General features: G+C 52.3%; 2 protein-coding genes and 1 pseudogene across 3 annotated transcripts; 1 reads left to right on the top strand and 2 right to left on the bottom strand.

The window, feature by feature from the left end:
- Positions 1 to 333: 333 nt before the first annotated feature.
- Dennd1c (DENN domain containing 1C) lies at positions 334 to 14,581 on the top strand. Its single transcript, XM_012947995.2, has 23 exons — positions 334 to 448; positions 1,337 to 1,401; positions 1,484 to 1,527; positions 1,640 to 1,689; positions 2,289 to 2,408; positions 2,539 to 2,608; positions 2,770 to 2,853; positions 3,296 to 3,361; positions 3,450 to 3,503; positions 3,619 to 3,729; positions 5,101 to 5,201; positions 5,285 to 5,330; positions 5,415 to 5,516; positions 5,621 to 5,746; positions 6,864 to 6,968; positions 7,302 to 7,392; positions 7,478 to 7,518; positions 7,880 to 7,951; positions 11,229 to 11,273; positions 11,370 to 11,477; positions 13,511 to 13,578; positions 13,712 to 13,919; positions 14,015 to 14,581. The coding sequence occupies exons 1-23, from the start codon at positions 432 to 434 to the stop codon at positions 14,546 to 14,548; spliced, it is 2,328 nt and encodes a 775-aa protein (XP_012803449.2). The 5' UTR covers positions 334 to 431; the 3' UTR covers positions 14,549 to 14,581.
- Positions 14,544 to 18,810, bottom strand: Crb3 (crumbs cell polarity complex component 3). Of its 2 annotated transcripts, XM_045134841.1 has the most exons (5): positions 18,675 to 18,810; positions 18,304 to 18,473; positions 17,392 to 17,450; positions 15,402 to 15,545; positions 14,544 to 15,071 (listed from the first exon to the last, which is right to left on the bottom strand). In XM_045134841.1, the coding sequence occupies exons 2-5, from the start codon at positions 18,371 to 18,373 to the stop codon at positions 14,997 to 14,999; spliced, it is 348 nt and encodes a 115-aa protein (XP_044990776.1). In that variant the 5' UTR covers positions 18,374 to 18,473; positions 18,675 to 18,810; the 3' UTR covers positions 14,544 to 14,996. The 2 variants fall into 2 exon arrangements, with proteins under 2 accessions (XP_044990776.1, XP_004654797.3); XM_004654740.3 differs by lacking the exon at positions 18,675 to 18,810 and having other exon boundaries at positions 18,304 to 18,568.
- A 471-nt stretch (positions 18,811 to 19,281) lies between these two features.
- On the bottom strand, positions 19,282 to 20,240 carry LOC101613608 (annotated as a pseudogene).
- Positions 20,241 to 22,357: the final 2,117 nt, after the last annotated feature.

The following is a 22,357-nucleotide window of genomic DNA, read 5'->3' as shown; positions in this document are numbered from 1 at the left end:
AGAGACCAGGCTATCCCACAGACCAACTCTACAGGGTGGAATAAGCTAGCTATTTACATACCTTGGGAACTTGCCTGCTGTCTGTCTCTCCCTCTGTCCCAGGGTCTGTGACTGCCTGGCACTATGTGTGTGTACGTGCACACTGGGAACTGGGAACATGGCCCAGCCTGTCCGGATGAATCTTGGCCTCCGAGCCTGACCCATGCCTTGCCCATTCATTCCCTCTGCAAAGGCTAGGAAGCCAGAACGCCTGGGTTTCTCACAGTGGGTGGGGGCAGGGGCCTCTGGCTGGCTGTTGGGACGTCACCAGTGAAACTTCCTCTGTCAGCCACACAGGAAGCTGAGCCGGCTCAGGGGCCCAGCCCTGAGCAAGCACAGGCCCCCAAGACACCCCGGGGAAAGGGCCCAGCTGGGCCAGCACAGCAGAGACCATGGAATCCAGAAACAAGTAAGGACAGCCCCTCTTCCACCCTATGAAGAGGTTCCCAGGCCTGGGATGGGGGCAAAGCCGGGCTGGGGCCGGACAGGCCTGGGAGGTACAGCCACCCACTGGGGCAGATCTTCTGACCACAGGCCACCCCACTGAGTCTCTCTTCCTCGAGCTGTCTGTGATGGTGGCAGTGACTCTGGGGGTACAGCACCCCAGTACGTGTGGTAGTGCTGAGTAGGGTTTCCAAGAGTCCTGCAGGGTGGAGAATGTAGGGTGTGGGGGAAGGCCAGGCCTTCTGACTTGTATCCACATGAGGATAAAATACTGGAAGGAGCCCATGTCAGAGCATTGTGTGCAACTGGGTGGGACGTGTCTGCTTTTGGTCACCCCCATTCCACCGTGGGTCTCAGGGTCTTTGAGCCCAGGTCCCAGCATCCTCCGTGTGATGATGTGGAGGTGTGAGGCAGAGGCTGTAGTCTCACAGTACCAGGCTTTCCTTTCTGATAAAGAATGTGAGGTTGACCATCTGAAATGGGGACCCCTGTGAAAGCTCACAGAGAGACATGGGAAAACCCTGAAAATTCTCAGACACAGACATGCAAGAAAAAAAAAAGCGAGGTGATTTACCCATCTTTGTGGTAAATCCTCACACACACACTTAGATCCTTATACACGCAAGACTGAGGGGACAGCCTTGTTGCTTCAGGCAGTCACCAGAGTCTCTCTCTCTTCCTCCCCCCTCTCGTTCTCCCTCCTTCTCTCTCTCCACACTTCTCCTTTGATGTCCTTGCTCTACAGCCTCACTCAGCCACACACCACCAATAGCCCTCAGGGTAAGGCACACACCAACATACCTAGTCACACACATGCGCAAAGTGGGCCCACTAAAGTCCTCCATGTCCACAGAAGGCATCCTCCTGCCATATTTGATTGGTTCTTCGAAGCAGCCTGCCCTGCCTCCCTGCAGGAGGGTGAGTTGGGAACAATGGGCTGGAGGGGGCATGGAAGGTGGCCTTGACAACTCTGAACTTAGAAGCCTGCTCCCCTCTACAGATCCCCCCATCCTGCGACATTTCCCCCCAGACTTCAGGGAGCAGGTATCTACGTGGGATGGCCAGTGTCCTTGGGGAGGAGAGCTCTGTGACTTGAACCCAGAGCCGGGATGGGGAGATGGATTGAATGGCAACTGGTGCTTCTCTCTACCTCCAGGAAGCCATGCAGATGGTACCCAAGTTCTGTTTCCCTTTCGATGTGGAAAGGTATGGAAGGGTTGGTGTGTGGTACTGCACTCCGAGAAGAAAAAGTCACTACATCCCTTGATTTTGGGTCTGTTGACTTTTGACATAGGAGAGGATGGGAAGGGTGGTCTGAGATCTCAGGTGTGTCCCCCCCCTCCCCGTGCCAGCTGTATGTAATAACACACATGGCCTCTAGGGGAGTGGCAGATCAAGGGGAGAGGACTCCATCCATCTAAGCAGCTATGGCAATGAGACTGTCAATACTATGGCTGCTTGGGCTCTCCACGCACCTGTAAATAACCCCTTGCCTGTACTTTGTAAGGAAACCCAGTAAACTCACTGGCTCACCAGGGTGAATATTGGTAGCATCATTAGGGACCTATATGCCTAGGGACCTAGGGACTTAAGGACTCAAGAGACTCAGAATCACAGGGACCTGTGGACTCAGGGACTCCAGAGTCCAAAACCTCTGGGGCTTGTTGACTCTGACACCCAGGGGCCACAAATCCCTGGACTTGAACTATGTACCCAAGGACCAAGCTGGGAGTGTAGCCGCAGCGACAAGGTTGTAAGGAATGGGAATGGGGGTCTGGAAGCCCATGCAGGATTTCCACCTCCAGGAAGCCACCCAGCCCCGCGGTCCAACACTTCACCTTTGCCCTCACGGACCTAGAGGGTAACCGCAGATTTGGTTTCTGCCGCCTGAGACCTGGTGCCCAGAGTTGTCTCTGTATCCTCAGGTGGGCAATGTGAAGATCTGAGCTGGAGGGGCAGGATGTGAAAGGCCCACATTCGGGGACCACCTTCTGGAACCTGGCGATTCATTCTCATTCTCTCTCCCTTCCTCTCCCCTTCCCTCCTTCCCTCCAGCCAACTGCCTTGGTTTGAAGTCTTTTACAAGTTACTCAACACCCTGGGGGACCTGCTGGCCCAGGATCAAGTGAGGCCAGCTCCCTTCTCAATCCCATCCCAACCCCTGCCTCAGCTAGCACCCCCATCCCTTCGCTGAGAATCTCAGCTCTTCCTGGGTACCCACAACCTACGTCGAGCCCCTCAAAACCCCCAATCCACCTTCTGGCATGGACCTCCCTCCACCCCCAGGTCTCAGAGGCAGAAGAACTTCTCCTGAACCTTCAGCAGCAGCAGCCCCCTCACAGACCCCAGCCTTCTAGGGGACCAGAGATGGTGAGCAGCTCTGTGTGCATGTGTGCGTGCATGAGTGTGTGGTGTGCAGCGTATGCATGTCATTTGTGTGTGTGTGGATGCGCTTGCCCCTGTGCACATGTGCAGAGTCCAGAGCAGGACACTGAGCATCCTCCTTAATCACTCCTCTGCCTTATTTCCTGAGTCAGAGTCTCTCACAGAAGCTGGAACTCACTGATTTTTATAGTCAGTCTGGCTAACCAGGGAGCCTTCTGCCTGCTCCCCTCAACCTGGGCTCACAGGGGTGCACAGCCGTGCAGGGCTTTTTTTGTGAGTTCTGGGGATGGAGCTCAGGCCTTCCTGCCAGCACAGCAAGTGATCTTACCCACTGGATTATGTCTCCAGCCTCAGCTCCTGCCACTTTAGTGCCAGACACTTGGTGGCCAGGGAGGCTGCGTGCCACACGGCTATCCCTGTCTCCCAGGACCCCGGTGAGACCATCTCCAGCCTGCACAGTGTTCTGCCTCCTGTCCTCAGGAACCACAAGCTGGTGAGCAGAGCGAGGGACCCTGGAAAGTGGGGCCCAGGATGAAGCCCCCCCCAGGCTGATTGAGTCCTCTTGCTAATGTCCCCATCAGCTTTCCTGTTTTGTGGCTCCGGATTCCGACTGTCTGCCATCCATTCCTGAGAATGTGAGTAAAGGGGTGCAAGCCTAGGCGGACAGAAACGGGTCCCACAAACCAGACAGGAGGGAGGTCAGGTATTGGGGGCCACTCACGCCCAGCCTTGAACCCCTGTGTGCCTCAGAGGAATCTAACGGAGCTGGTGGTGGCTGTGACAGACGAGAACATCTTGGGGTTGTTCGCAGCGCTCCTGGCGGAGAGGAGAGTCCTCCTGACGGCCAGCAAGCTCAGCACGGTGAGGAGCGACCAGCCGGGCCGGGGTGGGGCAGCGGCTATCTCCACCCCTTAGGGAGTGGGACTATAAGGCTGATTCTTAGTTCCACCGAACCCCTCCCCCAAATTCAACCCCCTTGGGAGAATCTGGAGGCTGCACGGAAGGCCTCCTCCAGGGAAGGGCAGAACGCAGGCTCCACCCACTGTGGACCAGAGCTAGCCTGGCTCCGTTTTCATGAGTGGGACCTGAATCCCTGACTCCACCCACAGGGTGTGGCTAAAGGATTAAAGTCTTGAGCTGTAGAGATGGCTTAGCAGTTAAGCACTTGCCTGTGAAGCCTAAGGACCCCAGTTCGTGGCTCGATTCCCCAGGACCCACGTTAGCCAGATGCACAAGGGGGCGCACGCGTCTGGAGTTCGTTTGCAGTGGCTGGAGGCCCTGGCGTGCCCATTCTCTCTCTCTCTCTCTCTCTCTCTCTCTCTCTCTCTCTCTCTCCTCTCTCTTTCTGCCTCCTTCTTTCTCTCTGTCGCTCTCAAATAAATAAATAAAAATAAAAAGAATTAAAGTCTTTAGGGACTGGGTGAGCTGCCTTTTAGACCCACCCCTTACAGGGAGGGGGTTGAAATAAGAACGGGCTCGCCGCGGCCTCCCCGCAATTCTTGTCTCCCGCACCTCTCTCCTCGCTGTCATGCTGGGATTACAGACTTTCCCTACAGCGTCCATCCGGCTTTACATGGGCTCTGGGGATCTGAACTCGGGTCCTAGCGCTTACACTGCAAGACTTTATCCCCTGAGCCGTCCTCCACCCCAGCCCAGCTCTGTATATTTCTTTTTGTTTGTTTGTTTGTTTATTTGAGAAAATAGGCGCTCCAGGGCTTCCAGCCTCTGCAAACGAACTCCAGACGCGTGCGCCCCCTTGTGCATCTGGCTAACGTGGGACCTGGGGAACCGAGCCTCGAACCGGGGTCCTTAGGCTTCACAGGCAAACGTTTAACCGCTAAGCCATCTCTCCAGCCCGAATATTTCTTGTACAAACAAGTTGTGTTGTGTTGTTTTGTTTTGTTTTTCGAGGTAAAGTCTCACTCTAGCTCAGGCTGACCTGGCTGGCATTCACGCTGTAGTCTCAGGCCTCGAACTCATAGCTATCCTCCTACCTCTGCTGGGATTAAAGGTGTGCGCCACTGCGCCCCGCAACTCTGAATAGTTCTGAGTCAAACGCAGAGAAGGACCAACTGTCCTTGGCTAAAATGTTGGTATCTGCTTGACTCCTAAAGGGCCTTAGTTTTCGAAGCCCGTGGAGGAGACAGCCGAGGCAGAAGGTTGGGGAGGTCTGAGTCACTGTCTCAGAAACAGGGTTCCTGACTCGTGACTCGCGTCTCCGCTCGCCCCCAGCTCACGTCCTGCGTCCACGCGTCCTGTGCGCTGCTGCACCCCATGCGGTGGGAGCACGTGCTCATCCCCACACTGCCCCCGCACCTGCTGGATTACTGCTGGTGAGGAACGGGGGTGCTGGGGGAAGAGATTTGAGGGCCTGGGACATCACCTGCAGCCCCAGCCCCTCGGACCTCTCTTGCAGCGCGCCTATGCCCTACCTCATTGGAGTCCACGCCAGTCTCGCAGAGGTCAGCGCACGACAGAGTCCCTCCCCTCTCGGGTGGGAGGGGGTCCTTCAGGCTGTAAGTAGCTGTCCCCTGTGTCACCTGTAGAGAATGTATGACAAAGCCCTGGAGGATGTCGTGGTGATGAATGTGGACACGAACACCCTGGAGACGCCCTTCGACGATGTGCAGGCGCTGCCCCCAGATGTGGTGAATGGCGCCGCCGCCACTCTCCTGCCTCCGCCCTCCCCTCCCCCCAACACCCACGCCCGAGACGACACGCTGGCCACTCAGCACCTCCTCTGGTCTCGCAGGTGTCCTTGCTGAGGCTTCGGTTAAGGAAGGTCGCGCTGAGCCCCGGGGAAGGAGTTTCTCGTCTCTTCCTTAAAGCCCAGGCCCTTCTCTTTGGGGGATACCGGGATGCCCTAGTCTGCAGCCCGGTGAGCAGTGGGGGTGGAGACATGCCAAGAGACATTTCTGAAGAGATAGACCCTGGAGAAATCACAGTGTTAAGAAGGCCTAGTGGGGTTTTTTTTTGGGGGGGGGAGGGGAGTTGAGACAGAATCTCATGTAGCCCAGACAGGCCCCAAAGTCACTGTGTAGCCTTGGATGACCTTGAACTCCCTGTCCTCCTGCCTCCAGCTCCCCAGTAGATGACAGGCATGTATCACCATGCTATTCTATGATGCAATGTTCAAAATAATTATGAGATGAATGTGCTGATAGTCACGTTTCACATCTTCCCATTTCCTTCCTTCCTTCCTTTCTTCTTTTTATTATTTATCGATTAGAGAGAGAGAGACAGAGACAGAGAGACAGAGAAAGAATTGGCATGCCAGGGTCTCAGCCACTGCAATAGTACCCCAGACGCTTGCGCCATCTAGTGGACATGTGTGACCTTGCCTTTGCGTCACCTTTGTGCGTCTGGCTTACCTTGGGATCTGCAGAGTCCAACATGGGTCCTTAGGCTTGTAAGGCAAATGCCTTAACCACTAAGTCATCTCTCCAGTCCCATCCCCCCATTTTTCATCATAACTACTTATAGAAACATGGGAGTCACTCTAGCTCCAGCTGACCTGCAATTCACTATGTAGTCTCAGGGTGGCCTCAAACTCATGGCGATCCTCCTACCTTTGCCTTCCGAGTGCTGGGATCAAAGGTGTGCACCACCACACCTGGATGTTTCTAGTGTTCTTACTGCCTGTCCTTTCACAAGGCAACTGGGGTGCGTCCCTCCCCTCCACACACACCCTGGGTCAGGATCTCATCATCGTCCAGCTGCATGGGTATCCCTCCCAATCAAGCTCCTGCCTACATGCCCCTACAATCTGTTCTTCCCAGGAGGGGCTACAGGTGACCCCATCCTAGCCTTACCTACTTAGGGATGGCACCTCTCTATAAAAAGCTCATGTCCTCCCACAGCCCAGGAGGCCCTGCACAGACTGCAGTACATGGCGGGCACCCTGTGGGTGTGCACTACATAGTTGTGTGGTCAGATGAAGGAGGAAGGCTGAGGGCAGGACAGCAGCTGGGAGCTGAAGTGATACCTTCATACAGGGACAGCCGGTAACCTTCAGTGAGGAAGCCTTCTTGGCCCAGAAGCCGGGGGGCCCTCTGCAAGCCTTCCACAGACGGGCAGTGCACCTGCAGCTGTTCAAACAGGTGAGGGAGGGCGGGCTGCAGATTTACCTGGGGCTGGGATGGTCCTCTAGGTTCTGGGGACGGGGCTTGAGGGAATGGGCCATGACGGATGGTGGGTCACTGGGGGCGGGGCCTGGGGGGCAACGGGAGGGTGGCTTTCGGGGTCACCTTCAATACCAGAGTCGGCTCTAAGGACACTGAAGGTAGAGTCCCTGTAAGGGGGTGTGATCCATGAGGACAGGCCCTGGCTTTGGGCGAGACAACTGGTTCTGAGAGTAGGTTCCAATCCTGGGGCTCTGGAGGGCCCAGGTGACCACATCTTCACTTTTGTATCTGTCTCTCTCCCGACCCCAGTTCATTGAGACCCGGCTGCAGAAGCTCAACACAGGGGAAGGCTTCTCAGATCAATTTGAGCAAGAGATTACCTGCTGTGGGACCTCCTCAGGTGAGCCCTAATCTTGGCCACAGGGTCCCCAGCACCCCAGCCTGCGCCTGCCTTACATATCACGCGCTGCTCTCCCACCTCCCAGGTGTTCTTCGCTCCTACCAGCTCTGGGCAGACAACCTGAAGGTAACCACCCCGCCCCCACCCCTCGCCAGCCGTCCCCGGGTCACCATCTCTTCTTGTTCTCCAGGGAGGGCCTGGGCTGTGCTCATTGCTGGAGCAGCAAAAATTGAGTGTTACTAGTTGGAAAGAAGAAGGGATTCAGTGGAGGGGAGATTTGGGAGAGGGGAAAAGAGTGGTGGGAGGGAATTATGATCATGGTATGTTGTCTAAATTTATGGACGTTGTCAATAAAAAATGGGAGGAATTGAGTCCCAGAGAGGGAGAGCGGGTGGTCCAACAACACATAGCCTGAGGTGGGAAATAGGGTTTAGGGTCCAGTTCCGGAGACCCCAAGTCCTCCCATTTGGTGTCTTTTTATCCCCAGAAAGGTGGAGGTGCCCTCCTGCATTCCGTGAAAGCCAGAACCCAACCAGCAGTCAGGAACATCTACCGATCTGTGAGGCTGGGACGGTGGGATAAAGGCTGAGAGTAGAGTTGACTGAGGGGAGGAGAGAGAATGTCTGGAACTTCCATGGGAAATGGAGCAGCTGACCTAGAACTCATTCTGTAATCCCAGGCCAGCCTCAAACTCACAGCAATCCTCCTGCCTCTACCTCCTGAGTGCTGGGATTAAAGGCATGGGTAGCTGTGGGAATGGAACATTTTGACACCATCAGCTATTGTATGCATTTGAATACTTTTTTGAAACATTTTTTAAATATTTTATTTATTTATTTATTTGAGAGAGAGAGAGAGATTAAAACAAGAGGCAGAGAGAGAGAATGCACCAGGGCCTCCAGCCACTGCAAACGAACACCAGACATATGTGCCACCTTGTGCACCTTGCTTGCGTAGGTACTGGGGTATCAAACCTGGGTTCTTAGACTTTACAGGCAAGTGCCTTTAACCACTAAGCCATCTTCCCAGCCCAACTTTTTTTTTAATTGGCAAAGAGAATGAGAGACAGAGAGAATGAGAGAGAAGAAATAGGTGTGCCTGGGCCTCTTGCCACTGCAAATGAACTTGATACATGCACCACATTGTGCATCTGGCTTTATGAGGGCATCAAACCCAGACCTTCAGGCTTTGCTAATAAGTGCCTTCAACCACTGAGCCAACTCTCTAGTGCTGAACACATTTTTATCAGAACGGAGCTAACAATTAAACTACGAACAATTCTTCCATGCTTTTCTCCTTCACTGTACTCATTTTTGTCAGAATTATTCCTTGCCTATTTGAAATTGACAGCCAGCCTGGTGTGGTGATGCACACCTGTCATCCCAGCACTCAGGACATGGAGGCAGGAGGCTCGGCAGCTCAAGGCTGTTCTCAGCTGCATATCAAGTTTGAGGCCAGCCTGAGCTACATGAGACTCTGTCTCAATACAAATCTAATGCACTTGCTATCTATCCATTATGTCATGAAGCCACCTGAGCCCCATCTCAACAGAGAGAGAGGGAAAAACACACTAAGGGTCTGGGCAGATGCTCACTGGATAAAGTGCTTTCCATGCAAGCATAAGAAACTGAGTTCAAATCCCCAACACTCATGTAAATGCAAGGCAGGCATGGTGGCTGCCTGTAATCCTAGTGCTTGGAAGGCAGAAACAAGCTGATTAGCTAGACTAGCGAAATCAGCAAGCATAGGGTTCAAATGAGAAACTTTGAGTAAATAAGGTAGAGGGCAATGGAGGAAAGCACCCAGTATCCACCTGTGGCCTCCATACGCATGTGCACACAAACATACCTGCACACAGAAAACACACCACACCGGCAAAAAAATAAAAGTGACAGCCAAGATTCATTGACTGATATCTTTAATATTATTATTTTTTAGATGCTACATCCCAGCTTTGCCCTTGTGGTTTGGTTTGTCTCCTAAGCCCCAGAGCTTCCTGGGTCAACTTTTATAGCTGGGCTGTGTCCGTTTGATGATTCCTCACTTGACTTTGACACGAGGATATGTTGTTGTTATTATTATTTTGCTAGTTTGGGTCATTTATTTATTTATTTGCAAGGAGAGAAAGAGAAAGAAAGAGAGAATGAGAATAAATGGGCGGGTCAGGTTGTCTAGCCACTGCAAACTAACTCCAGATGCATGCACCACTTTGTGTATCTGGCTTTACATGGGTGCTGGGGAATCAAACCCAGATTGTTAGGCTTTACAGGCAAGTTTCTTAATCCCTGAGCCATTTCTCCAGTCCACATTTGGCTTCTTATGTGGGTTCCAGGGATCCAAATCTCAGTAGTCATGCTTATATGGCAAGCATTTGATCCACTGATCCATCTCTAGACTCTCCTCCTTTTTAATATTTTATTTATTTATTTATTTAATAGAGAGACAGAGGCAGAGAGAAGGGGAAAGAATGGGCACACCAGGGCCTCCAGCAAACGAACTCCAGATGTATGTGCCCCCTTGTGCATCTGGAGAATTGAACCAGGATCTTTCGGCTTTGAAGGCAACCACCTAAACTGCTAAGCCATCTCTCCAGCCCCCTCCCCTTTTTATTATTTTTTAAATTTATTTATTTTTTATTAACAACTTTCATGATTTCATGATGTAAACAATATCCTGTGGTAGTGCCCTCCCTCCCTCACTTTCCCCTTGGAAACTCCATTCTCCACCATATCCCCTCCTCCTCTCCATCAGTCTCTCTTGTATTTTGATATCATGATCTTTTCCTCCTATTATGGTCTAGTGTAGGTAATGTCAGGCACTGTGAAATCATGGATATCCAGGCCATTTTGTGTCTGGAGGAGCACGTTGTAAGGAGTCCTACCCTTCCTTTGACTCTTACATTCTTTCCACCACCACTTCCTCAATGGACCCTGAGCCTTGGAAGGTATAATAGAGATATTTCAGTGCTGAGCACTCCTCTGTCACTTCTTCTCAGCACCATGATGCCTTCTGAGTCATCCCGAGGTCTCTGCCATCTGAAAAGAGAAGATTTTCTACCAAAAGTGAGAGTAGCATTAATATATAGGTATGAACATTAAGAGAAGTGCTTATTGGGCAGTTTGGTGAGCATAGTATATACATTTAGCCAGACAGCAGCAGACATTACACCCCTAGGGCTCATGACTACCCCTGTTGTAGGTTTTCAGTATCAGGGATGTATTCTCTCCCATGGAGCGGGCCTCCAGTCCAGTTAGAGGGCAGTTGGTTTCCACCATGACAGACGTGCCACTATTGCACCCAAAGGAAATATTATTCTTACAAGTCTGTTTTGCCAGCTTCTCTTTTACATGAGAGTTACTCCCTCCAGGAATATTCCATTGGCATTAGTCAGAGGTCTGTATTGACATGTATCTGTGCATATGTATGTGTGCATGCATGCACCTGTATGTACCTGGAGGCCAGAGGAAGAGGACGTGGAGTGTCTCCTCTACCACTCTTCAGCCTTATTTCCCTGAGAGTCTCTCACTGAACCTGGAGCTGCTCGTGTTTGGTCAGTCTGGCTGACTGGGGAGCCCCAGGAAGGGGTCCTCCTGTGTCTGCCTCCCTCAGCACTGGGGTTTCAGGCCTGCGCAGCCACACTGCAAGGGACCTTACCTGCTGCGCCATCTCCCAAGCCACCATATGACATCTCGGGTAGTGTCTAGGAAATGATGGAGGCACAAAGACGCCTGCCACAGGGGACAGTAGCAATGAACTACTGTGCAGAAGACCAAGGACTGCTTCAATGCCCAGTGGCCCACCACCCACAGGTCTGATTCTCATTTGGCTCCTCCTAGGCCAAGAGTGGCTTCAAGGGAGTTCAGAGCCTGCTGACATACAAGGTAAGGCCAGCCTGACCCAGGGCCATGCCCTCCTCCCTGCCAATCCCAGAGAGGGTGGGGGCTGGGTCCTCGAGGCATGTGTGCATCCTCTTGTAGGATGGAGACTCCAGCCTGCAGAGAGGGGGCTCCCTGAGAACCCCTAGCTTTGCCAGCTGCTCAGATCGCCTGCAACAACGTCTGCCTATCACCCAGCATTTTGGAAAGGTAAGACTGTAGCCTAATACACAGCCCATGAATCCTCTCCTCACCAACTACCCCCCCACATCCCCCACCTTCATAGCAATATCTCCTCTCCCCTCCCTTTTTTTTCGTGTGTGGAGTGTATGCAGATGTGTGCAGCTTATATGCACTCATGCAGAGGCCAGAGGGTGGTGAGTGTCCTTGGTCCGTCTTCCACCTTATTTCCTTGAGACACGGTCTCACTGAACCTGGAGCTCAAACCACTTTTTGTTAGCCTGGCTGACCAAGATCCCGTGGCCCTCCTGTCTCTGCCCTGCTCAGCACTGGGCTTAGAGGTATATATGGCTACGGTTGGCTTTTACCGTGGGGGACTGAACTCAGGTCTGCATGCTTACACAGTAAGCGCTCTTACCCACTCTTCCCAGCCTGTTCTTTCTCTCTCTCTCTTTCTTTCTTTCTTTCTTTCTTTCTTTCTTTCTTTCTTTCTTTCTTTCTAGGTAGGGTCTCACTCTAGCCCACGCTGACCTGGAATTCACTATGTAGTCTCAGGCTGGCCTCGAACTCATGGCGATCCTACCTCTGCCTCCTGAGAGCTGGGATTAAAAACATGCACCACAACACCCAGCCTGTTTTTTCTTCGTGTGTGCATGTGTGTGTGCTTGTCTGTATGGGAAGGCTAGAGGACAAGCTTGGGTGGCTCCCCAGGTATACAGTCAGCTCTTTTTTTTGGGGGGGGGGGTTAGGGACTCACTCTAATCCAGACTGACCTGGAATTTACTATGTAGTCTCAGGGTGGCCTTGAACTCACAGAGATCCTCCTACCTCTGCCTACCAAGTGCTGGGTTGTTTTTTGTTTTTCAGTTTGTTTGTTGTTTGGCTTTACAAGGTAGGGTCTCACTCTGGCCCAGGCTCACCTAGAATTCACTATGTAGTCTCAGGGTGACCTTACAGGCATGCACCACCATGCCCACCTCCAGCTCTTTTTTGAAAAATATATTTGCTAGCAGAGAGAGACAGACTGAAGAGAAACAGAAAGAGGGAATGAATGGGTGTACCAGGGCCTCTAGCCACTGCAAAAACTCCAGATGCATGTGCCACTTTGTGTGTCTGGTACGTGGGTACAGGGGAATAGAACCCAGGTTGTTAGGCCTTAACTGTTGAACCATCTCTCCAGCCTTTTTCTGACCTGGCACTCACTATGTAATCTCAGGCTGGCCTTGAACTCACAGTGATCCTACCTATGCCTCTGCTGGGGTTAAAGGCATACACCACCACACTCTCTGAGACAAGGTCTATCATTGGCCTGGAGTTCATCAAACCAGCTAGACTGCCTAGCCAGTGAGCTCCAGAGAGCTCCCTGCCTCCACCTCTCCAGTGCTGGAATTACAGGCAAACACCAGTTCACCTAGAATTTATTACTATTTATTTACAGGCAGCATTTTTACATGGGTACTGGGGTCTCAAGTCCTCCTGCTCACACACAGGTGCTTTACCCACTGAGCAATCTCCCCAGCACTGGTTTTATTGTTGTGCTTTTTGGTTTTTTGTTTGTTTTGTTTTTGAGGTAGGGTCTCACTCTGGCCCAGGTTGACTTGAAATTCACTATATAGTCTCAGGCTGGCTTCAAACTCAGTGACTCTCCTACGTCTTCCTGGGATTAAAGGCATGCACAACCACACTCGGCTTTAAATTTTTATTTATACATGGCTGGAGGGGGTTGCACCAGGGCCTCCAGCCTCTGTGAACCAACACCGGAGGCTTGCACCACTTTTTATGCCCAGCTGACAGGGTTTGCAAGCAAGTGTCTTTAACTGCTGAGCCATCTTCCCAGCACCCTGGTTTTGATTTTTGGAAACAGGGCCTCACTATGTAGCCCCGGCTGGCCTCCCATCTGCAACAATCCTTCTGCCTCGGCATCCCAACTGCTAAGATGACAGGGGTGAACCACCTTACCCAGCCTTTGCTTCCTTTCTTATCCTAAAATTTGTTGTCTACTTCAAACTCTCTTGCTCCCCCAGGAAGCCCCAGCCCCTGTCACCCCCACCTGTCCTTTACAGAGCAGACCACTACGCCCCAGCAGGAGACTTCGACTGGAAGAGGGACCTTCAGAAGACCCTGGGGAAAGGTAAGCCAGTGGTGGAGTTACAAAGCCACAGTGACAGTCAAGGTCCCCAAAGTCCAGAGCAACCCAACCAGGCTTGTGGGGGAGGGCATCTCAGGAGAACACACACATCTGGGATTGTCTGTCTTCCATCCAGGACCCCTCCCTTGAGTCCTGAAAACGTCCAGTGTCCATGGGCAGAGGAAATTCTAGACAGAAACTTTTTGGGGTCTGGAAAAGAACTGGATTTGCTGAGTGAGATCCTAGACAGCCTGAGTGTAGAAGGCAAGGGCGGCGGCAGGCTGAGGCCCAGCCAGAGTGTGGACTGCTGCCACGGAGGGCGGCTGGACAGCTGCTTCAGCCTGGTGAGTCTCCTCTTCACCAACGCCCACCCAACCTTCTAAGCTTTTTCCCCATCTAATGCCACTGACTTGCCTCTCCTCCATCATGCTTCACCCAGCCTGACATGCCAGAAGGCTCACCATGGCAACCAGATGAGGACCAGAGAGCCCTGGAGCCCCAGCCCAGGTCCCTGCCTGCAACCCTGTCGCTGTTACAGCATACCTCATCTTCAGATGCCCCAAGCTCTTCAAAGAACCCACATTACTCCCAAGAAATCATCTCTCCATCCCCAAACAAACGAAAGGACTGCAAGGCCCCTCCCACCAAAATGGACCCTAAGTCCTTCAGGAGTCCTTGCTCCAGGGCCCCCACAGCACCCACCCAGCTCAGCCCACTGGAAAAGCCCCAATGTCCAGCTCCCACAAAGACTAACTTTGACACTGCCCAGACATTTCAGTCCCCTGATCCTTCCACAGACCCAAGTTCTCTAGAGAACCCCACAAACCAGCCTTCCCAGGTTGTGCTACCTCAGGCTCACCTCCAGGCCCTTAGGGAGTTGGGAGCTCCCACTTCCCCAGGAACCAGGGACTGCCAAGTGCTCCAACCCAGGAGGTCCCGAGTCACTGAGCTTAAGAAATGCTTTGAGATTTAAAGGTCAGGGCTTGGAGGAGATCCTAGCCCTCGATAAAGCTGTTTATTGTTGATGTTTTGTTTTGTTCCTGTGAGTTGATCTGAATCCTTCTCTCAACTCGGAAACAGAGCCTACTTCCCGCCATCCCTTGGGAAGTGACCTCCAGCTTCCCAGGAGGTCCCCCCCCCCACCCCTCTAGGAACTTCCCAACCCAATCTTCCAAGCCTTTTCTTATTCCATCTAGGATGACGTTCCCACCACCTCAGATAAAAGCTTTATTATACCCCACTATCAATTTCACATAAATATATAAAAAGTGAGAGGCTCCCACTTTCCCTTACCCTCAAGGGCAAAGTTTTTGAAGAACCTTCTAGTCTTAAAACACTGGGTGAGTCTGATCGCCCCCAAAGGGTGCTGCCTTGCCCCAAGGTCACAGCAAGGAAGGGAGGTGGATGACAGGGTTAGGGAGCTAGATGGGTAGGCAGCCCCGCACCGGCTCCTTGGAATCTTGGGGGACCCGGGCCTCCGCTGCTGCGTGGGAGAACTGAAAGAAATGATAGGGGTTCGTTGGGCCTGCAGCCACGGTAGAGTATCCAGCCGAGCAAAGATGAACAAGGCAAGGGTGGAGGAGGGTTCCCAGCCCTGGCACCCCCAGCCGCATGCGTGGTCAAGCAGAGGCCGTGTGCTGCGGAGCCCGCCAGCTGGGTGACCCCCAGGTCCTCTGGAGCCAACAGTGTCTCGGTGTAGCAGCCGCTGTGTGTGCTGGGACAGTCCCGGGCAGCGCAGGGCGCTGTGGCTGAACCCCTAGCATTCATATGAGCCGTTCCTCCGGAGGCAGCTTGAGGTTGGGGGGTGGCGGGGCTCGGGCACCCACCTGCTCCTCGCTGCTGGGTCGGTAGGTGCCTTCTGTCTGCCGCTTCTCTCGAAGTTTCCGGATGAGCAAGGCCAGCCCCACAGCCAGGAGTAGGGCACCCAGAATGGAGAAGACCACGATGATGGCGGTGACCGCCGCCTGTGACTGCAGGGACGAGGGGAGGGACAGGCGTGAGGCACCTGCAACAGTCTGCCCTACTGGCCTCCACCCAAGACACATCTGGGGGTCCCAGCAGCTCCCACAGTGGCCCGTGTACCCTTTTGTACTTTCAGTTTCAAGGTTCTCCCTGTGTTGTATTCAGGACCCCAGCCTGTCACGCGGGTTCTCCTTCCCAAGGGCCTGCCCACTCTGGGTTCCACACAATTAGCATAAGGGATTCCTCCCATTCTTGCCTTTCTCCCTCTCTCTTTCTTCCTTCTTCTCTTTCACTCTATTATTGTTACAGGCCAAGGGGCTGAAACAGGGTCTCATGCCCATGTGGCCTCAAAGGTGCTATGGAGCCCAGGATGACCTTGAACTCCTAATCCTGTCTCCACCTCCAGAGTGCTGGAATGACACATATGCCACCACACTCAGCCTCTTTATGGTCTCACTCTGTAGACCACACTAGCCTGGAACTTACAGCAATCCTCCTGCCTCAAGATCCTGAGTGCTGGATGATAGGTATGTGCTACCCCATCCACCAGGCAAGATATAAGATTCATTTCGCCCACCCCCTTTAGGCAAGGTCTCACTCTAACCCAGGCTGACCTGGGACTCACTCTGTAGCCCAGGGTGACCTGGAACTCATGGTGATCCTCCTGCCCCAGCCTTCTGACTGCTGGGATTACACCCAGCTACCATGCCCAGAAAGATACAATATTTTGTTTCTTTTTAAGCATTTTATTACTTATACTTGAGAGAGAAAAAGGCAGAGAGAAAGAGAGAACTGGCAGGCCAGGGCCTCCAGCCACTGCAAATGAACTCCAGACACATGCACCACCTTGTGCATGTTTGGTTTACATGGGTCCTGGGGAATTGAACCTGAGTCCTTTGGCTTTGCAGGCAAGTGCCTTAACCACTAAGCCATCTCTCTAGCCCTTGTTTTTTGTTTTTTAATTCATTTTATTTGCAAGCAGAGTGAGAGAAAAGAGACGGGTGGGGGGGGGCATCACAATGGGCATGCCAGGGCCACTAGCCACTGCAAATGAACTCTAGACGCATGCATTATTTTGTGCATCTGGCTTTACGTAGGTACTGGGAAATTGAACCTAGGTCTGTAGGCTTTGCAAGCAAGTGCCTTAACTACTGAGCGAGCTCTACAGCCCAACATAAATATTTGTGTCCACCTTCTCTTACTAGCTTCCTTCAGAACTCTAAATTGCCCTATTGCGGGGACGGCTGCTCAGTGGGCAGGATGCTTGCCTGGCCACACATGAGGCCCTGGTCTATCTCAGTACCTCATAAACCAGGCAGGGTGGTTCATGCCTGCGTCCCAGCTGTCAGGAAGTAGAGGCAGGAAGATTAGGAGTTCCAGGTCATCGTCTTCTACACAGTGAGTATGAGCCTGGGCTATAAATATATATATATATTTATTTATTTATAAAAGTATATCTATACACACACACATATATATGTATGTATGTATGTATATGTGTGTGTATGTGCATATATGTATATATCTAAAATAGCAATGATCCCAGGCATGGTGGCACACACCTTTAATCCCAGAACTCTGGAGGCAGAGGTAGGAGGATCACTGAGTTCAAGGCCAGGCTGGCACTACAGAGGGAATTTCAGGTCAGCTTGGGCTAGAGCAAGACCCTACCTGGAAAACCAAAAAAAAAAAAAAAAAAAAAAAATGACAATAATGATCCCCTCAATGGTTCTCTGGTCTCTCCCATCTGCAGTCCATGGGGATGGGCTGTCGTTAGTACTTTCTACCTGCTCCATGTGGGACCCCTGAAAAGTATCTAGCTGCCTTTTTATACTTCCCTGCCCCCCAACTCACCAGGCCTCCATCGGAGCTGGGGTCTGTGGGTGAAGTAGTGCTATTTGTTGTTCCCAGATCTGTGGAACAAAGAGGGAAAAAAAAATGAACGGCCCTCTAATCATTTCCCAAGTCAGGATCTTCCCCACACATCCACTGCACACCGCACAGCCCAGCAGGGCTTGTAAAACTCCGCCCTCCTAAGTCAGAAGAAACTGGCAGGTGGGCTCCGGTGGCCACTCCAGCGCAGAACTCCTGGGTCCACCATTATTGTGCTGACTGGGGGACTGTTTGAAAGGATGGTTGGCCAAAGCCCCGCCCTCCCCCACTCCTTGGCGGACACCACCTCTCTGGCCCAGGGCTCTCAAGGACCTAGGCGGGGCCCAGTCCTTCTCTGGAGTGTCTGACTCACACGTCCAACCCCCCACCCTCCAGGCTCCCGAAACTGCAGTGGAAGGGACTGTGTCCACACCTATTAAGAGCCAGCCTTGGTCAGCCTGGACTCCAGACCCCAGACGGGCCTCCGGAGCTGATTAAAATTCCCAGCCTCTCAACTATGCAGTCTCATGTGTCCCGCTCCCCCTCGGCGCATCCGTAGCTCCAGGGGAGCCCAAGCCACCCCAGTTCACAAATTCCACAACATCAGAAAGCTCTGGACTGGGGTTACAGCTCAGGCATAGAGCGCTTGCCTAGTAGCATGTGCAAAGGCCCTGGGGTCCACCCCAGTGTTGCACGCATACTTGAGAACCCCGGAGGTCTGCTAGACTAAATCCACTGTGCAAAAGAGTCAGAAATTTGAACCAGCCCAGTCTTGACTCTTCAGACCTTTCCCCCAAAGGCTTTTTATATTTATTTCCCAGTTCTTGACTTTTTCCATGGGTCAAGTGCCACAGCTTCTGCGCTCCTCCCCCGCCCGAGGGGACCAATACCTACTTCGGTCCCAGCAGGCGGTCAGCAATGGCAGGCCGAGCGCCAAGAGGAGCCCCAGGACTGGGGTCGCCATGGGCTGGGCGACAAGTTGGTGGCGCCTGAGACAAAGGTTTCTCCAGCGCGTTGCTTCTAGCGCATCTTGAGCCGGGGTTGGGGGTACCTGCGACCGGTACCTGGGGACCAGACAAGGAGACGGGCCGGAGCGTGGGCTTCGCGGCTGGACGCAGGCGCAGGCCCACGAGCAGAGGCCACCCGACTCCTCCCCGCCCTGGCCGCCGAGGGTCGGAGATTAAAGATTAACTCCGGGCTGCGATCCGGGGCCGGAGGCGGAGCGGGCTGGGGACCGGCGGGCGCTGGCGTCTGGCCTCGCTTACCTGGCTCCCGCGGACTTTCGGACCCGGGGCAGGCTCCTAGTCCCGGGGTCACCTGCTCCGACCCTCGGTCCCCTGTCCTTCAGTCGCACAGCTCCCGACCCACCTGCCCCGCCCGCTCACGTGACCCGGAAAGTTTAGTCACTTACCTGGGAGGAGAGCGCACTTCCGGCTGGTGCACCTGAGCCCAGATGCGGGGGGCGTGGCCGCGCTGCGACCGCACCTGTAACCGGAACCCCGCCCCGGCTGCGGCGGGACCCGGCTGCAGCCTGCAGGTGTCAGGACGTCACTCCACCTGTAGAATCGCACAGGTGTCTTTCGGGCTGTAATGATTCCCCAGGTGAGGCACACCTGTTTGACGAACTGGGATGGAGTACACCTGACTAAAACAAAGAAAGAAACTAGGGGCTGGAGAGGTGGTTCAGCGGTTGAGGTCCCTGCCTACAGAGCCCAACGAGCCAGGGTCATATTCCCCAGTACCCACCTAAAGCCAGATGCATCAAGTGGCCCATCTGGAGTCCGTTGGCAGAGACTGGAAGCCCTGGGGCGACCATTTTCTTTCTTCTATCTCACTCCGTAAATATATATTTTTTTAATCCTGGAGGTGGGCCTAGTGTTGCAGGTCTATCATTTCCACCTCCACAAAGCCCAAGAGGTTGAGGCAGGAGAGCTGCAAGAACAAGAGCAGCCTGGTGTTAGGCGTGATAGTGTACGCCTTTAATCCCAGCACTTGGGAGGCCCCTGAGGTTGTGAGTTTGAGGCCAGTCTGAGACTACATGGTGAATTCCAGGTAACGTGGGCTACAGCGAGACCCTCCCTCCAAAAAAGCAAAAAAAATCATACAGCTGGGGAGAGTGGCACGCATCTCTAAGCCCAGCATCCTGAAGGCTGAGGTGGGAAAAATCACCGTGAGTCTGGGCTACAGAATTCGTTCCAGGTCTGCCTGAGCTTCGGTGAGAGAGACCCTGCCTAACAAAGGGGCTCTGGAGAGATTGCTCAGCGGCTAAGGCTCTTGCCAGCAAAGCCAAAGGACCCAGCTTTGATTACCTAGTACCCACGTAAAGCCAGATGCACAAAGTGTCACAGTTATCTGGACTCTGCAAAGGCTACAGACCCTGGTGCACCCATTCTCTCTATCTCTCTCTCTCTAAAAAATAAAAAAATAATATATCATATTTTGTTCATACAGTTTGGTCACACATGGTCCAAGAACATTCAAATACCAAATCAAATATAATCAGATGTTAAAGAGTGGTCTTCCAACATTACAGCCAATGATGCCAAGTTTGCCTATGATCTCGCCAACATAAAACCACATCCACATTTCAATGAACACCAAACTATTCAGCATTGCTTCCTTAACTGTGAGATATTTGAAGCTACCAGTTTGAGCACTCCAGATTATTGTTTTTCGAGCTTTAGATAGCTGTAAGGATCTCAGCAGGGGTTAAAATAACCAGTTCAACCCTGGCATAGTGCCAAAACGTGGCCAACTGAGGATCCGGGTAAGTCAGAAACCTTCACCAGTTACGGGACCCTTTTCACAAGGTTACAGACCAACTTAGCCATGGCTCTAGGGTTGAAAGTCCCAAATAAAATTTTTTTCTTTTGTTTTTTTCGAGGTAGGGTCTCACTCTAGCCCAGGCTGACCTGGAATTCACTATGGAGTCTCAGCGTGGCCTCGAACTCATGGCAATCCTCCTACCTCTGCCTCCCGAGTGCTGGGATTAAAGGCGTGTGCCACCATGCCCGGCTCCAAATAAAATATTTTTTAAAAAAGACCAAACAAGGCTGGGCATGCTGGCACATGCCTTTAATTCTGACATTCAGGAGGCAGGAGTAGGAGGATTGCTGTGAGTTCAAGGCCACCCTGAGACTCTATAGTGAATTCCAGGTCAGCCTGGGCTAAAGTGAAACCCTACTTTGAAACACAAAAAAGAAAAAAGATTAAACAGGGCTGGAGAGATGGCTTAGAAGTTTGGGTGTGTTTGCTTGTGAAGCCAAAGGACCCAGGATCAGTTCCCCAATACCCACATAAGCCAGATGGCACACATGTCTGGAGTTTGTTTGCAGTGGCTGGAGGCCCTGGTGTGGTTATCTGCCCCCTCTCTCTTTCTCCAATAAATAAAATATTTTTAAATCAAAGAGAAAACCTTCCGTTACACACTGAAGGACAGCTCTGAGGGAAACATCTCCAGGACAGAGGGTGATGTCTGAGGTTCACTTGTCAGTTAAGCATCTGTGAGAACACAGATCTGACACATCTACTGCGGACATCTGGATCCCTACTATAATACAGCCATGTGACGACATCTGTGTATGAAAAACCCAGTAGCTATTAGAGGGATGGCAGACCTACTCATCACATCTATCTGGGCAGAAGCTGTATGGTAACCCCTCCTATATGGATCTTTGGATAAATGAATATTGCAGGACAATTGCCACGCATGTGAAGCCAGCCTGGGGGCTACAGTATGAGACTTTATCTCAAAAGAGAGCAAAAAAGGGTCTGGAGAGATGGTTCAGTGGCTAAGGTGCATGCCTGCAAAAGCCTAATGACCAAGGTTTGATTCCCAGTACCCACATAAAGCCAGATGCACAAAGTAGTGCATGCTTCTGGAGGTCATGCACATAAATAAAAAATAAATAATTAGCTCCGGGCATGGTGGTGCACACTTTAATCCCAGCACTCTGGAGGGAGAGGTATGAAGATCACTATGAGTTCAAGGCCACCCTGAGACTACATAGTGAATTCCAGGTCAGCCTGGACTAGAGTGAGACCCTAACTCGAAAAACCAAAAAATAAAACAAAATAATTGATTAATTAAAAAGAAGAGAGGGGGATAGAAAGAGATTGGCTCTGTACGTCAGTGGGTAGAGTGCTCGCCTAGCGTGCTGGAAGCCCTGGGTTCCATCTTCAGCACTGCATAACCCATCCTAGCACCTGGGAGGTGAAGGCAGGAGGACCAGGAATTCAAGGTCACCCTAGGCTATGTATGGAGATGTATGCTAGCCTGGACTACATGGGATCCTGTCTCAAAAAATATATATAGTCAGAGCCGGGAGTGGTGGCGCACGCCTTTAATCCCAGCACTCGGGAGGCAGAGGGAGGAGGATCGCCGTGAGTTCGAGGCCACCCTGAGACTACATAGTGAATTCCAGGTCAGCCTGGGCTAGAGTGAGACCCTACCTCGAAAAACCAAAAAAAAAAAAAAAAAACCCAACATATATACACACACACTCATAATACTATCCCCTAGGGAAAACTAGAAACAAATGTGTTAAATGTGTTGTTTATGGACGTTCAATGTTTACCCCTTTCTAGAATGATGGCTTAAAAAAAATCCCGGGCCGGGCTGGAGAGATGGCTTAGTGGTTAAGCGCTTGCCTGTGAAGCCTAAGGACCCCGGTTCGAGGCTCCATTCCCCAGGACCCACATTAGCCAGATGCACGAGGGGGCGCACGCATCTGGAGTTCGTTTGCAGCGGCTGGAGGCCCTGGTGTGCCCATTCTCTGTCTCTCTCTATCTGCCTCTGTCTCCCTCTGTCTGTCATTCTCAAATAAATAAACAAAATGAAATTAAAAAAAAAAAAAATCCCGGGCCCTTTGACGCCGTTAATACCACCTGCTCCGCAGGGTTGTGACGTTGAGCAGAGCGAAAGGCCTGGCATGCGCAGTGCGCTGAG

The sequence above is a fragment of the Jaculus jaculus genome, chromosome 15, assembly GCF_020740685.1.
Source record: "Jaculus jaculus isolate mJacJac1 chromosome 15, mJacJac1.mat.Y.cur, whole genome shotgun sequence".
Classification (NCBI taxonomy): domain Eukaryota; kingdom Metazoa; phylum Chordata; class Mammalia; order Rodentia; family Dipodidae; genus Jaculus; species Jaculus jaculus.
The sequence above is the reverse complement of the archived record's forward strand: the minus strand, read 5'-3'. Positions and strand labels throughout refer to the sequence as shown.